Source organism: Hylaeus anthracinus, unplaced genomic scaffold, assembly GCF_026225885.1.
Source record: "Hylaeus anthracinus isolate JK02 unplaced genomic scaffold, UHH_iyHylAnth1.0_haploid 2, whole genome shotgun sequence".
NCBI classification, from domain to species: domain Eukaryota; kingdom Metazoa; phylum Arthropoda; class Insecta; order Hymenoptera; family Colletidae; genus Hylaeus; species Hylaeus anthracinus.
In genome coordinates, this window is record NW_026534838.1 from 3,145,292 (window position 1) to 3,162,786 (window position 17,495).

At 36.8% G+C, this 17,495-nt stretch overlaps 1 protein-coding gene across 2 annotated transcripts in view; it reads left to right on the plus strand.

Moving 5' to 3' along the window:
• The window catches only part of LOC128892838 (metabotropic glutamate receptor 2-like), a 234,559-nt gene that overhangs the window by 215,006 nt on the left and 2,058 nt on the right, over positions 1 to 17,495 (plus strand). For both annotated transcript variants that reach the window (XM_054153401.1, XM_054153403.1), the window contains 8 exons: positions 6,820 to 7,071; positions 8,184 to 8,358; positions 8,875 to 8,981; positions 11,663 to 11,812; positions 11,915 to 12,048; positions 12,407 to 12,565; positions 14,043 to 14,209; positions 15,668 to 16,044. In XM_054153401.1, the coding sequence (XP_054009376.1) occupies positions 6,820 to 7,071; positions 8,184 to 8,358; positions 8,875 to 8,981; positions 11,663 to 11,812; positions 11,915 to 12,048; positions 12,407 to 12,565; positions 14,043 to 14,209; positions 15,668 to 16,044 (1,521 nt within the window). The remainder of the gene's footprint in view (positions 1 to 6,819; positions 7,072 to 8,183; positions 8,359 to 8,874; positions 8,982 to 11,662; positions 11,813 to 11,914; positions 12,049 to 12,406; positions 12,566 to 14,042; positions 14,210 to 15,667; positions 16,045 to 17,495) is intronic.

Genomic DNA, 17,495 nt, shown 5'->3' on the forward strand with positions numbered 1-17,495 from the left:
GTATTCAATATTGGTGTCTCGCCAAAAAGTATTCTAAACCTACTCAGGCAGTATTTCCGTGTAGACAGTAAGTACATTAACAGTATTCAATATTAGTGCCCCACCAAAAATGATCCAAAACCTACTCAGACAGTATTTCCGTGTAGACAGTATGTACATTAACGGTATTCGATATTGGCGCCGTACCAAAACCAAAACCACTAAAACCCTAAAGTTTCTCAGACAGTAGATTTCGTGCCTGGTGCTATGATGTTCCTAAAAATTGTGTCCGAACAGCCTAGAGTTAGTAGAATCATATAACTGACGGTTGTGAAAGTTAAAAAACATTACAAACGACTACCAGTTACCAGAATCGTAAACGAGAAACTGGCAGAAACGAAAATTGCAATTACACGTAAAAATTGTAAAAAGTTATGACTCGTTCCAGTTCGTAGAATTCGTTCCAGCGTGGCAACGGAACTATAATCTGTTGGAGGGTCGGTTGAATAATTGATAGCAGTATGTATCCGACAACTGCAGGTTGAAAGGTGTATTTTTTAAAAAGCTATGCGTGCTAGGGGGCTGTACAGGCGAAATTGGGGATGACACTGATCCATCGGCAGTCCATAGCCCCTATTTAATAGACAGTTGTCCGGAACGCGTGAAAAACATTGGGTGCATATCGAAACGGTCATTACACGTCGTTGGATAAATCGTTTCGGGGGACCTCGAATGACGGTCTCGATGATGGGCACATTTTTCAACGAAATAGGATCTCTTAGGAGAGATTTTCGGAGTCGCCAAATTTTCGCATATAAATCCAACGTGTCAGTGCATTTACATGACAAATTGCGGTAGCCAAGGACGACGGTCGATCGGAACTGGGTGTTCGTGGTAAATTCCTGCGCGGAGGGAAAATATAGCCAGGGAAAATGCAAAACAAAAGTGTACAGGGTGAAACGTACGTGCGAACGAATTCCAGATAGAAGTTACCTATAACATATATATACTGTCACGTCGTCCACATACGACCCATTCGTTGCACAAATCGATTAGCTACATGAAACAAAAAGTTGAGAATAGAAATAAATTTCTTTGGAATAAATCAGGCCTCTGAAATAAATTATTCATCATTCAATGGCCAAACAAAATTTTGTCCCTTAATGGTGTTAATGTTTATTGTTCGAAAAAGTTGTGACTATACCAAGTGCTTTGACAATTAAATTTAAGAGTTTTTGAAAAGTGCAGTGGACTACAGGGCTGACTATAAACGACGTACACTACTTGAATTCTTTCTCTCGAAACTATCGCATTTAAACCATTGGTTAGGATTATTATTACTCGATTAGATAAGTTATGGAGATTAAGATTTGTAAGTACTTGTGTCATAAATGAGTAAGTGTGTTATACAGGGTGGAACATTTAAACCAGGCTACCTGTGTCATTTCTTTTCAATTGTCCCAGAAGAACTACAGGGCTGACTATAAACGACGTATACTATTTGAATTCTTTCTCTCGAAACTATCGCATTTAAACCATTAATAAGAATTAGTATTACTCGACTAGGTGAATTATAGAGATCGAATCACGTCATCCACATATGTAATTCATTTGGAGGATTAAGTAAATTAATTCTGAGAGCGAGATGTTAAATGTAAATTTGGATACAAGTCACAGAATCCACCGTGTCTTTTAAAAGGAAAAAAAAACAGATAAACTCTAACATTTAACAAGAATAGAAGACGAAAAACATGTCTTGGGTACAAAGGAGAACGTTTTATACCAAGAATTATCACTCCCACAAATGAGAAACTATAATATATCTTCTAGTATAATATAATTCACATCTTAGAAGTCGCTGAATTCCTCACGAACGTTTAATTTAGCCTTTAATTAGTCATACGGGGAACTAGATATTCCCGCTGCGCGTTTCGGGAATGACAAAAGTCTTACAATTTTAAGATCTTCATCCTGACTTCTCCAGTCGCATTATCAGAGTAGAGGAAAGTCATTTCGTCTGACGGTTTGTCAGATAAACCCCGAAGCCTGGAAACTTCATCGTTTTGTTTCCACCCCTGGATTCGCAAGAAACTAACACTAGCGGAGCGGAGGTATTCAATCATGGAGAGGAAACTTCTTTAGGAAGCGATAATGTACATTCTAATCAGAAGCAAAAAATGTGACAAGCGGGCAAGAAAATGACAGAGGTGAATTATGACATTGTGTGTTACAGTACATGAATATTTTAGCGCTCGACGCAGGACGACAATTTCGTTATCGCTGTGGCGGCGATGGGAGAAAAAAAATTTCGAAAGATTAGCAAAAGATAAGCAACTTTTAATCCATTATTCGCGAAACGAAAATTAGAGTTGGAATTATACAACGAATTTATGTTTCACGTGGAAAGTAATAAAAGCTTATCTGGGTAATTCCGATGGAATATAACTTGCAAATAAATTGCTGCACAGAGTTTTTAATAAGATTCTGCCCATCCCTGCGCTGGCGGATGTACGATCACATATTTAGAATTCCGAAACGAAATATTACCTCCGTCTGTATTTTCGTATTTGTGAATATGCATTAGGTTCTTTCAGTTTTCTACAAATGGCGGTAACGTACATTTCAACGTATACTTCGAGACTTTTCTGTGAAACAGAATGTCACCGGTTACTCTAAATGAAATAAATGCTTGCAAAAATAAAATATATTTGTAAAAATAATCGAATGCTCGAGCTTTGTAAACGAAACTATCGTAGATGCTGACAATAAAAATAATACAAAAAGGTCTCGAAAATATAATACGAAACCACTTGAACGACTCTTAGGAATAACTTGATGTAACAATAAAAAAAAAAAACAGGATAGTTGAGAAAACTTTTTCATGTACTACTGCACTCCGAAATGAAAAGGATTCTAGAATCTATAAAGTTTCCAACCTCCATGCATACAAATCTGGGATTAAAGAAACAATAAAGGAGAATACTAGTTAGGATTCAGGAATGTAAACGTGGGGAACGGCGTTCGCCGAGAGGCTCTCAGAGATCATTGAATCCTCCGCCACCCTCAAACTATATAGTTTCCTCTAGCCCCCATTGGTTTCCACCGTTGCTCCTACGTAATGTTACTACTCTGCTATTTTCTTTAACTACCTCCAACAACGAACTATCGTAAAGGTTCGTACACCTCTAGAAATTTCCCGGTGGTCGTTGGAGATTTCTCACAATTGAGTGCCATTCGTGTAAAATATACCTTCTGGAATTCCTATAAAGTTTTATACGCGAGGATCGATTTCCAGATTTATTTTGAAAAGGTTATTTCTGGACGTTAGACCGGCTCGCCGGTGAAGTACTCATTTCACATCAGCGCCAATAAAAAATTCTTGCAATTTTCGCAAAATCAGAGCCTCGTCCAATTTTTCATTTGTTGAACACGATGCTAGTATTCATTCAAAGTGAAACGTAGTTTGATTGCAATTTAGTCGAACGAGTGAGGGATAACAAATTGTTCGCATTTTATTTAGTGCTCGAAATTGTTTGTCTAGATGAGAATTTTACTCGTATTCCGATGAGGACCAAGAGAAGCTTATTATTGATTTGCCGGAACAGAAACTTTTTATTAAAACATTTTAGCAAATGGCATAGAATTTTTCATAAGTCACTTGGATTCTTCGTTTTTCAGGGGTATTGCAAATCACAACTCATAACGTCGAGTGGAACTTTATTAATACGAAATGTAGGTTAAAACCAGATGAACGTGTCTGTATTCGCTGCAAGAGCTGAACAATTTATATGACAGTATTTCGAAATCCCTTAGGTACGCGTATTTCAACAGATATTAAAGATTTAGTGCATACGAATAATCCTATAGCAAGATGTATCAGTCAATAATCATTGCCAACGAGGCGTATGTAATACTTGTTCTTATTTACTACCTTAACTCGTCATTTTTATTATTTTCTTCTTCTAAAATAATGCTTCACTTTGTAAACAGAATCTAAAAAAAAGCCCAAGGTTTAATGAAAACCAAAACTAGAAGTTTGGTTAAGTTGGTCAATAAATGGGTGTAAACTTTTTAGAAATAATATTGAAATACCAAATGATATAGTAAAACAGAGTATTATTGGGTTGTCTGGAAAGTCCATGCCGATTTTTTTGGTAGATGGTGCAGGTCTGAATATATCGGTATAGTTGAAAACAAATAACATGTACACAAAATGGCACCTATGCAATTCAATAAATATGTATTAAAATTCAAATGTACCTTTGCATTTTTCTGATTTTCAAAATTTTGAAGAAAATGAATAAATTCGACAGTACAGTGTAATAATATGGAAAATTAAAATTTTAACGAACCCTGGAATATCTTCGATTATAAAATGAGTAGTTTTAAGTTTAAAATAAAATAAATGAGAAAAGAAATAAGAGGTTAACATTAAAAATAACAAACGTTAGTTTACGCAAATTCTGTTCTAAAAGTACGTAGGACGTTGGTTAATTATTTCTTCCCCTACAATTTATTAATAAAATAAATATATCAAGTTTTATTTTGAATTGGTTCCTATATGAATACCTGTTACACTGACTGTATGTGTAAATTAAATAGATGAAATTAACTCGAACTTTCTGGACAACCTAATATGATATTCTAGAATTAGAATAAAGAATTAAATATTAAATATTGATATTAAATATTAAGCTTTGTTAACATTAATTATACTATATATAATTTTATACTGGTCTCTTATTCATTCCAAAGACGATTCGAAATACTCAAAACCAAATAAATGACGTAAATAATTCAAGCCCCTACATTAAACATTACTCTCCAAAACATCAGAAAACATCCGTATAAATCCGTATGAATCTTCGTCCAGCGACGCGAGAAATGCCGAATCGCGTAATCAGTAGAAAAAATTGCGCCGTGTCCAAAATAAAAATAATGAAAAATACCAGAATTTTCGAGTGATCACAAGCGGCCCGCGGAACAAGCTTACGCGCAAGTCCCTCTGATCTTTTGTCGCCGATTCGTTTTACCGCCACCCCTTTTTGCGACAGACTATATTTCATAGTTTTTCAGCTCGCTACACACATGTACGCGGCTCTCGAAGCCTTCTATCAAAACTTTTACGGTTACATCCCATTCAACCGACCGCGAATAACTCCGCCGATCTGGCATTGCACCGCACATAAACACGCCAGTTTCCAATCTTCCTGTCGTTTTCGATTCCCGACGCCATTAAAGTTCACCGTTCGTTACGTCCACGCTTCCGGTGATGATTGCTTTCAGGAAGGATTCGTGCTACTCGCAAAGCGAATCGAAGTGAAAGGAAGGATAGCGTTAAGAATCGCGTTGAAATCACGTCGTTGGGTTCACGTTACATTTCAGACCAACTACGTCATTTCGGCGATCGTCGCCGACGCCGTTTCCAATTTATCATTAGGTACACGTTCGTCAAACAGAAAAATGCTGAACTTTGGGAATTTTTCCTGATCATGCGGGATGTTTAGATAGACAATTCTTTAAGACAGAATTCAAAGAGACTTGAAAATAATTCGTGGACCAATATTGCCGCTCCTGCCAAAAACTACCCCAAACATACTCAGACAGTATGTACATTAATGTTATTTAATATTGCCGTCCCCACGAAAAACTACCCTAAACCTACTCAGACAGTATCTACATTAATGTTATTTAATACGGACGCACTCACGGAAAATTACCCCAAACCTACTCAAACAGTATTTTTGTGTAAACAATAGGTTCATTAATGTTATTTAATACGGACGCACTCACGGAAAATTACCCTAAACCTACTCAGACAGTATCTACATTAATGTTGTACATGCGGGATGTTTAGATAGACGATTCTTTGAGACAGGATTCAAAGAGATCTAAAAATAATTCGTGGACCAATATTGCCGCACACACTAAAAATTACTCACTACTACTCACTAAAAACTACTCAGACAATATTTCCGTGTAAACAATAGGTTCATTAATACTATTCAATATTGCAGCTCCCACCAAAATCTACCCCCAAACCTACTCAGACAGTATGTACGTTAACGGTATTCAATATTGCTACCCCCTCAAAAGACTACACCAAACCTACTCAGACAGTATGTACATTAATGTTATTTAATATTGCCGTCCCTACGAAAAACTTCCCCAAACTTACTCAGACAGTATTTCCGTACAAACAGTATGTACATTACCGTTATTTAATATTATCGTCTCCACCAAAAACTAGCCCAAACTTACTCAGACAGTAGATTTCGGTGCTATGATGTTCCTTCACGTACAAACAAAATTTGGAAGTGACGTGCTCACCGAGATCGGTGCAAAAAAAATACTGTTTGGACCATTTCAATTTTTGACCCCTAGAGGTGGGTGAGAAATTAAATAGTCAATAGAGAAGTTAAAGGTCAACACGACCACCATTGTAATCGTTAGGTCGACGCTTCGAAATTCAATAAAAATCGCTACAAAAAAAATTGCCTCTCAGTCGCCACTGGAGTCGTCGCGTAGAACCTAGTGGATTCACTATAAATGTAACGTAGAAAGCTCAAAAAAACTAATTGTAGAATACTAACGCTTCGAGATTCAATAAAAATCACCACAAATAAAATTGCCTCTGATTCGCCACTGGAGCCGTCCAGTAGAATGTACCGAATTCCCCATATATTTAACATAAATATCTGAAAAACCTAATCGTGGTATACTCCTACCAATGCTTCACCTCCAAAGATTCACCAAAGTTGAGCTTGAACAACTTCTAATGGCAAATATTACTCGTCTATGGATCGCAGAGGATTAATAGCCGGCGTTAATATCCCGCAGGGTGCATCATATACGCCTCGGATCAAGAAGTTGCGGAACTTATGAGAGCAGTGAGACGTTGCAATGCAACCGGTGCGTTCTCCTGGATCGGCAGCGACGGATGGAGTGCCAGAGGGTTAGTCAGCAATGGTAACGAACCGGAAGTCGAGGGTACTTTATCGGTTCAGCCCCAAGCCAATCCTATCAAGGGCTTCAAAGAGTACTTCTTGAATCTGACCGTCGAGAACAACCGAAGGAACCCGTGGTTTGTTGGTAAGCGAATGACAGGAACACGCGAGCTTCATTAAACTTTCGACAGTTCCAACTCGAGAAACCACTGCTACGATCTCGGGGGAGGGGGAGGCAATTAGATTGAATAGCCAATCGATCGAAAAAACTGTGTACAAAATCCTCGATAAAGATGTGGAAAATTTTAAGCATTGAACAGAGTGGATAAATTCGACGGTACGGTGTGATAATATTATGGAAAATTAAAATTTTAATGAAACCTGAAATATCTTCGATTATAAAATGAGTTTGATCCACGTACACTCTCGTTCATAAATACGTGGACACCTTCAATGAATAAATAATTAATATACACTGTAAATTATTACTGTACAACTTTTGTTGGTAAATTCTATATTGGATGTGTATTTAACATTTAGTAATATTAAATATTTTGAGTGCCATATTCAATTTTATAGTGGAACTATGGGATGATCGTTTAGATAGAAAAGTTCAGAAATGTTCGATATATCAAAAACATTTATGGCAAAGTATTAGAAAATTAATGAGATAATATTTCTTCGGATACCATGAAGAAATTAATAGTATCCAAGTTTGGTAAAAGACATTTTAACATTATCTAGTTATCTCTATAGTTTTTTTATCATTACTAAAGTGATATTAAAAAGAAAACTATTAATAAAATGTATTCGCTGATGCAGCATAAACATATGGAAATATAAATGATATAATTGATATTAATAGATTCGCAACTTTTACTAGATATTTATTTCAATTAAGGAAGTGTCCACATAATTCTGAGCGGGGGTGTACGTACAAATTAAATAGATGAATAATTCATGGCAGTAATGTATTTATTTTAATTGGATCACATAATCCTATTTATGCCAAACCAATTATTATAAAATTACATTCAATCGTTATTTAATAATCAGAATATTTTTGGATTCATTACAATTTTAACAATTCAGTATATTATTATATTACTATGAATATAATAATTGAAGATAAAATAAAATGAAATGAATACGATCAATTAACATTATTAACAGAGAATCCACGTAAAATTAATTCCACTGTGTCCAATACTAAATAAATAAATACTACCACCTCAAATAAATATTAAATGGTTTCAGAATTTTGGGAGGATCACTTCCAGTGTCGATATCCAAACGCATCTCTAACTCCGTACAACAAACGATACACGAAACCATGTACAACGAAAGAGCGCTTGACTGCACAGAACACTGCAGTCGAAGACCAACTGCAGTTCGTCTCCGACGCAGTTATGGCGTTTGCCTATGCTTTTCGGTAACAAACCAGAATTTAATAAATAATATGCACTGCAATGAAAACCAAAACTAATCGAAGCGTTCATTAAACTTTGCTCATTCGTCAGAATTTACATCGTCGATAAATATTTTTCCCCATTAAAATTAAAAATATTAATATTGCTGTGTATCATCTGGCCCTCGGAATAACGAACAATGTTATAATTGAACCTGTCAAACATTAAAGAGAGAAAAGAAAGTTCTGCGTTACTTATCGAGATTTATATTCGACCCTGTCACTGCCAACTCCAGAAAACAATTTCCATTTTTGCTGTTCTATTCACGATACAGTAAAAGAGCGACCCGACTGTTTCTGACTTCGCCACTTTATTTACCCCTTCTGCTTCCGTCTCAAAAGTCTTCAGAAATATACTATGCGTCGATGCATATATACAGTGTAAATAAAACCGACTTCGGTTCAAACAGAGCTCAACAATAGGCTGGAACGTGCCAAATATTCCTTGATATAACGATTTTCTTTTCTCTCCCCGCTCAGAGATATCCACAAACGCCTTTGTCGCGAGCATCCGAAGAATTGTGGTCATATGAACCCGACCAACGGCACGGAGCTTCTACAATATCTCAGAGAGGTAGAGTTCGAAGGTGAGCTGGAAGAATATCTTTTTTTACGAATGTCGTGCGCATCGAACGTCCTTTGAAACTTCGCCTAATGTATGCGACTATTCTGCGGCACGGAAAATGGAAGTAGTGAATAGTAATAGATATCCAGCGCACTCTTTAAATATTCCGTTTTAACGTTCGAACGTGCCTGCATGTTTTCCCAAATGCAAGTTGACGCGTGACGCTCGGCCACGTCCGTATACAGGGTGTCCCACGTAACTGGAACAGGCTGTACCTTCTAAACGGTTAGGGATAGAAAACAATGTTGTAAGTGAAAGTTAAATGGTTTCGGATGGTGCATAACGTGGAACTAATTTTATGCAGTTTTGTGCATCGGTGCATCAGAAAAATTTAACTGCACTTTTTTTTAAACGGAAACCTATATTTTTGACAACATAGATGGATGTAGTTTCTTGTGCTCTATAAAAAAGTATTAACATACTTGTGTCCTAAACTTGTTCGTTAGGAAGTTATTGAGTGATTATTACTTGCTGAGGTACAGAAATAGTTCGGATTACTTTTGCCATCGATAACTTCTTAACGAACAAGTGTAGGGCATAAGTATCTTAATACTTTATTGTAGAGCACAAGAAACTGCATCGATCTGTGTCGTTAAAAATATATATGCACCATCCGAAACCATTTAACTTTCACTTCTAACATTTTTGTCTATTCCCAACCGTTTAGGAGGTACATCCTATTCGAGTTGCGTTGGACACCCAGTATAGTAAAAGAAAAGCAATCGCATAAAACGAATTACGATGAGGGTTTCTGTAGAGCCTCAGTTCAAGTATGCTGCAAAATAATAAGATTAGAGTATAATTATTAGACCGTGGATATTTATTTAAATTCATGCTTCCATAGGTGTAAATATAGACATGAAAATTATATTGAAGTGTCTTTTATTTTCTAAACAGCCTAACATGTATTTTATTCTTCGCGTTAAAGTGCACATCCTCATACAATCAGTCCCATAAACATTCGTACCTTCTAAATTAAATAATAGCTTTGATATCTCCAAATAAATGTTTCGTTATAAATATATATACAAGTGTAAAGTTTATTTACGTACATATTCGTAATGAAACACTTATTTAGAGACAACAGAGCTATTATATAATTTAGACAAATTTTTCCAACAGACATAAGAGGTACGAATACTTGTGGGACTGATTGTATATATTCCCGTATTTTCAATTGCCATAAATGCATGAACATCCACAGTCTAATAATTATTATTTTAGTGGCTAAGGAGTGCATGTGGTAGTGGACATTTGCTACTGTGAAAATTAGTTGTAGATCAAATCGATACTAGTGAGACTGTCTGTAAACAAAATACACATTTCTAATATAAGTATTAGAAATATTCATATGTATATGCAATTGTACACACACATTTCTAATCATTTTTATTTTAGCAGCTAAGGAGTGCATGTGGTAGTGGACATCTGCTACTGTGCAAATTAGTTGTAGATCAAATCGATACTAGTAAGACTGTCTGTAAACAAAATACACATTTCTAATATAAATATTATAAATATTCATACGTATATGCAATTGTACATGTACATTTCATTGAACTTGTGTTTATCACAGTGAAATATTGAAAAATCCGAACAAGTGGAAAGGAAGTTCGTTGATTTTTCCAAACAACAACCACTTTCGTCTTAGATCCTCCCGAGAACTCATCAGTAATGCTCCCCTAGGAGTCCTGCCACAGATGTGTCTCCCAGCTGAAAACTGTCTCCACGGGAGCTGTTCAAACTTTGATTATCGCTCAGCTATTAGATAGCGAATCCCTGCTGAGTCTGGTCGTCTCTTAAAGGGCATGATTTTCAACTGAAAAGAGCGACGAGGACAGAATCGCTCAGGAAAACCACGAGAAACGTCGTTTTTGTTCCTCGAAAGACCAACGAGCTTCACTTTCGAAATTAAATACAAGCAGCTCTTTTTAGTATCATTCTAATTTATGTTAATATCACTGGATCGTTTTTCGAACACCACTTTTACTAATTTACATAGATCCAAATTCGACGATGATGAACTCCCTGATATACAGGGTGCCCCAGAATTAGTGTAAGAACTAGAAATAGAAGGTTGCTAGGACGATTCTGAACCAGAAGTTCCGTTGCAAAAATGTTGGATGATGCTTCGTTTTTGAATTATTAACGAAAAACCACCGACCAATCACGTAGCCAGCCAATCCTGGGTCGAGTCTATGCTCTCGCGGTAAAGCGCCAGCTACTTGAACGCTGTGATTGGTCCGTGGTTTTTGGTTAATAATTCAAAAACGAGAGACCATTCAACATTTCTGCAAAGGAAATTGTGGTTCAGAATCGTCTCAGCTGCCTCCCATTTTTCTTGCACTGATTCTGGAACCCCTGTATAGTCAGTCCCATAAGTATTCATACCCACTACATCCATCGAAGAAATTTGTAAAATTAAATTATAGCCATCATGTTTCCAAATCGATTTTCTATTATAAATGAATATTATAAATGAATAAACTTCGCACGTGTACATATTTACGATTACAAATTTATTTGGAAACATGAAGCATTCTATTAAATTATACAACTTTCTTCAATAAACATAGAGGGTACGAATAATTACGGGACTGACTGCATGTCTACAAATTCAATTCCTGTGGGACAATATTTAAGGTCTGAGCGGTGATAAATTCAAATTCGACAAAAACGGAGACGGGCCGGCCAGATACAACATCATCCATTTCAAGCAAACCGAGCCCGGCAAGTACAAGTGGGTCCGCGTTGGTAAATACCTCGAGGGTGAACTAAGGCTGAACATGTCCGGTAAGCGCCACGAACGGCCATCTTATCCAACCTTACTCTCCTTCTTCGCGTTTTAAATTGAAAGTTGCCTCTGTTTGCTACCCACTCGAATATTCCTTGCAGAAATCCAATTTAAACTCGGACATCCTCAGCCCCCCGACAGCGTGTGCGCTCTGCCCTGCGAAGTCGGCCAGGCAAAGAAGTACGTGGAGGGTGAGAGATGCTGTTGGCACTGCTTCAACTGCACCCAATATCAGGTTCGTGCCTCCTTTCGGTGCTGGTACCGCATACGGGACAATCCTTGCTCTACATATTTCTCACCTGTCGACGAATCCATCTCGAAAACAGTTTCTTTTTTTTTTGTTACTTAATGTATTCCATCTCGCACGCTTCCTCTCGAGGAGGGAAAGAGGACACATTTGCTTGATTTTAAGTTTCCTCGATTCTCATACTTTCTGCCAAGCCCTGAATTTTCATTCTTTCTCCATTTTCCGCTTTCTGAAAATGTCTGGAAAATTTTCGGTGCAAATGTCTCTATAAGTAGCCGTTGAAAGGAACGATGCAATATGATAAATGGAATTAATTTCACGTGAAATGTGAATGTTTGTCAAACAGATACGACATCCGAAGGATGAGACGCAATGTATTCAATGTCGTCAAGGTACCGTGCCAGACGAGACGCATTCTACTTGTCGTGACATCCCACAGGAATTCCTGCGGCCCGAAAGCGGTTGGGCAATCGGAGCAATGTCCTTTTCTGCCACGGGGATGCTGGTAAATAATTCAACGTACCTGAACGTAACTCGTTTATTTTGCCACGGCTCCCTTTAAATTTTCGAAAACATTTTCTCTTATCTTGGGTGTCTTCGACTCTTGAAAATAACACGATCATAGCGAAAAATTTTACTTAGAAGACGGACGGTGAACAGAAGAAATTCTACGCTTTGAATACGACAGAATAGAATTTAGTAAAAGAATAGTAGCCACCCTCTTGCGAGTAATGCGTTCACACACAGAAACTGCTGGAATAACTCATTTATTTTGCCACGTAGCCGCTCCCTTTAAATTTTCGAAAACATTTTCTCTTGTCTTGGGTGCTATGACTCTTAAAAATACGACTTATTTTTGTCTCGAGAGATTATTTAGAAAGAACACTTCATAGCAGTCATTTTTCATCGTTAGCAGAAGCGAGGGGTGGATTTCCATTCTTTATTCCAGGCGTCTTGTACACTCAGCCTTATAAGGGAGGTCAGTTTTTAAAAATTGATCATAAAATGTTGCAAGGCTGCCTTTATCCACTGATTCAGTTATAACAACAACACAACATGCTAACAAGAATAACCAAGTACTTCTTTAGAGTTTATTACTATAAATCATATTAGTCTCCCTATCAAGGTGACGTATTAATTCTAAACTTGTACTACACACGTTGATTAAATTCATAGCGTCTATAAATTACACTGGAGGGTAGTTAATAATTCCGTCTTCTCAGAAGAGAAGTAAACACAGTTAAAAGAACCTGCTGGCGCTGCTGCAGAGTAATTATCTCAGTGTTTATTCACGTAGAATTTAATTTCGCCAAGAACTGAATTTCAAAAAACAGGATAAGTATTCGTACCCTGTACTTCAAAGAAATTTGTCTAATTTAAACGATAGGATTCATGTTTCCAAATAAATTGTCCAATTCCAAACAAATTAAAATAAATATATTAGATTGTCCCGAAAGTTTCTTTCGTTTTATTAATAATTAATATATACACAATATTTTATGTTTTAATGTTACATTACTGAATTGTGTACGATTCATTTCGCTTCATTACTGTTACAGCATCAATGTCTAAGAAATTAGATTGTCTATTTATATAATCACTGCCACAGAAAATAATTGAATGCAACTCACGAAAGAAACTTTTGGGACAACCTAATATATATGTACAACTACAAATTGATTTGGAAACATTCATTTAAATTAGAATGAAGCGTCGATTGAAATCAGAAATGAATTATTTATTTAAATTAGAAAAATTACTTCAGTAAATATTGAGGGTACGAATACTTATGGAAATCATAATCCTATTCATTCCACAAATACTACTTACAAACGTTCCTAAAAGCATTCCATCGAATTGTTATACCAAGTTACCCAATTCCAAACAATTATCAAAACAACCAATACTCATAATTCTTCCCGATGCTTCCTGCTGGAAATTTTGGGATAATTGACACGAGAAATATTTCGCGATTTGTCCAGATAACGTCCTTCGTGTGCGGAGTGTTCCTGAAGCACAACGACACACCGGTGGTCCGTGCATCGGGTCGCGAGCTGTCCTACGTTCTGCTATCGGGGATCCTGCTCTGTTATCTAGTTACGTTCGCTCTGGTGATGAAGCCCACGGACATCGTTTGCGGTATCCAAAGGTAAGAGGTTAAAGGTATGCAACACAGGCCCACCCCTCGGCCCATTCTTCTTCGCGGAGAAAGTTCTGTGGCCCCGAGGTGATCCAATTTTCGGCGAAACGAATCGGCCCCCGTCGTTGGGGATATTAACTGGGTAACGCAATACATGATCGATCGAGGCAAAGCTGATGAAGCTGGGGAGGCGAAATTCCATCAGAAAGTGAATTACACGAGATTCGATTACCGGGAATCAGAAGAAGAATATAAAGCGGAGCGGCGAATCTATTAGTAAAGTTGCACCTGCCTCCGCTATCTTAAACGTCTGGGCATCGAGCTGTGTTTAATTAACCTATTTAATTCTGAAAGAAACGGGAGAATATATACACACAATGCCTGCGTTTTTAAAGAATTCAAAATTCGTTTTACCAGATTTTTTTGTCTGCTTGGTCTTGATATTATTATTTCGAGAAATACAGTCAGTCCATGAATATTTCCTCTACGTCTATTGAAGAAATTTGTCTAAATTAAATAATAGGTTTGACGTTTCCAAATAAATGATTCATTATATATAATGTACATAAATACGTGTCCAGAATGTATATATGTAAATATATATAATTATTACAAACATATGTAAATATATATACAGAAATGATTTGTTTTCAAATAAATGTTTCATTATAAATATGTATATGGATAAACTTCAAACATTACATTAGTGCATATACAGGGTGTCCCAGAATTAGTGTACTCAGGCGCTGTGATTAGTCGGTGGTTTTTCGTTAATAATTCAAAAACGAAGCATCACTCGACATTTTTGCAAAGGAAATTGTTGTTCAAAATCGTCTTAGCTACCCTCCATTTCCTGTTCTTATACTAATTCTGGGACACCCTGTATAATGTACAATTTATTCGGAAACATCAAACCTATCGTTTAATTTAAACAAATACCTTTAATAAAGGTACGAATATAATAAGAGGGTATGAATATTTACGGGACTGACTGTATATGCATGTCTATGTGAAGATGCTGTCTAGTCTACGCAGGAGAAGATTTAAAAGATGTTGAGATACAACATTTACTTAAACAAATTCATCAACCTATACAAAGCCACTTATTGTAATAAAATTTTTAATTGGAGGTTTTATTCTCGATACTTTTCTCTGAGCGTCCCACACCTAGTAGACGATAATCGGAAGCTACTGAAAAACTCTGATTTGAGATTTTATACGACAATAAATCCTGTATTCCGAATAACTTTTACAGGAACATTATTTGGATAGCTCCTTCCCCTCGCGAGATATCTAACCGTTCCACTTGAACACCCTGTATAACCCGAGATAGAAGCATAACTTCCCATTAACTTCCCATTAACTTCTCTTATGAGATCGACAAATGTTATCGTCATGTGTTCACACATTTACTTATCGATTATGCAGCGGTAGGACGTGTACAAGAGGCACTTCTGTGTTCGACAGATTCGCCGCGGGTTTCTGCTTCACCGTTGTCTACGCAGCCCTATTAACGAAGACAAATCGAATATCAAGGATCTTCAACGCGAGCAAACACAGCGCAAAGAGGCCGTCATTCATATCCCCGCGGTCCCAGCTGATCATTTGCTCGGGTCTAGTGTCTGTGCAAATCTTAATTAATGGAGTTTGGATGATAATTGATCCGGCAAAGGCGATGCATCACTACCCGACCAGGGAAGACAATTTACTTGTTTGCAACAGTTACGTCGACGCCAGTTACATGATAGCGTTCGCCTATCCTATCATGCTGATCGTTGTTTGCACCGTTTACGCGGTCCTCACGAGGAAGATCCCCGAAGCCTTCAACGAAAGCAAACACATCGGTGAGAGCGCCTTGGTGGGAAGCAATTTTTTTCCAATTTCAGCGTTTCCAATATTCTCTCCCTACTCGGTCCTTTCGATGTCCTTTGTAGTACCTTTATGTTTGTACATTATAGAATACATCTTGGAAAGATTTTTCACTCATATTTCACATTTTTCATTCGTAATTCCCTCCTCAGTTCTTTCTACATCCATTACGATATTCTTTAGTTTGTTTATGTATGAAGTGCTTGAGGCTGATAAGTAAGGCTCGTTAAGTATAGCCAGTATAGCTCGGGTACCTCGGGATCGCTAAACTCATACTTAGCTATACAATTAAATATAGCTACAGCCCCTAAGGGCTACTGTTCCTTTACAGTAGCTTTGTATTATGTTGTCCCAAAAGTTTCTTTTGTAATTTGCACTCAATTATTATTTGTGGTAGTGTTTATATAAATAAATAATCTAATTTCTTAGATGTTGATGTCGTAACAGTAATGGAGCAAAATGAATCGTATACAATTGAATAATTTAACATTAGACATAAAATATTGTGTATGTATTAATTATTAATAAAACGAAAGAAACTTTTGGGACAACCTAATATTTGTACATACTTTACAGAATGTACACTGTACCACCAATGGTTGAAACATTGAATTTCATTACAATTTTAGTGACTGTTTCCAAATTTTGTTATACAATTTTTGTATGCTATACATGAATTACATACAATTGTTTGTTTTTATTTTCATCAAGTGCATAGGGCTCTCTTTCTCCTATATTGCACTACTATGTGTACATCGAGCTATCGCACTTATCTGATTCTTTCTCATATTTATCCGTTACTTTATTTTACGCCATAGGCTTTTCTACACCTTATATTTGTTAATCGGCCCTAACCCAATCATGAAAAACCGGGGAGGTTTCTCAGCGTAGTAGTCGGCTACGCTACGCACTGCTCTACTGTCCGTCCGCTTACACACTATTGTTTTATGCATAATTTAGTTCAAAGTAAAATATTTTTGCATTTAATTGGAAGAAGTGCCGTTAAAACTAGTCTTTGTTTCATCACGGTAGAAATATTTAGAAATAAATGTCGGTAGGTTTAAGGTCTATTTACACATATCCGTAACGTGTCAGTTCCGTATCCATTCAGTTCGTAACGTTCCATCAGTGTCAGTGATTTTAAATATTTTTCTGTTGTTTTTTAATGGGCCTGTTCACACACGTCCGACACCGCTCCGTGACATTATCGATACGGAACTGACACGTTACGGATATGTGTAAATAGACCTTTACTGTTAAGAGCCTCTTACAACCATAGATAAATTGCACGCTTCCACCAAAATTTCCCCGCCTCTGTAGATTTCCATCTCAAGGCAAACCTTGTTACCAAGACAATAAGTAGAAACATTTGACTTGCAAATGCCCAAAATCCTCTCCTCTGTCACCACAGTCAACTTGTGATCAG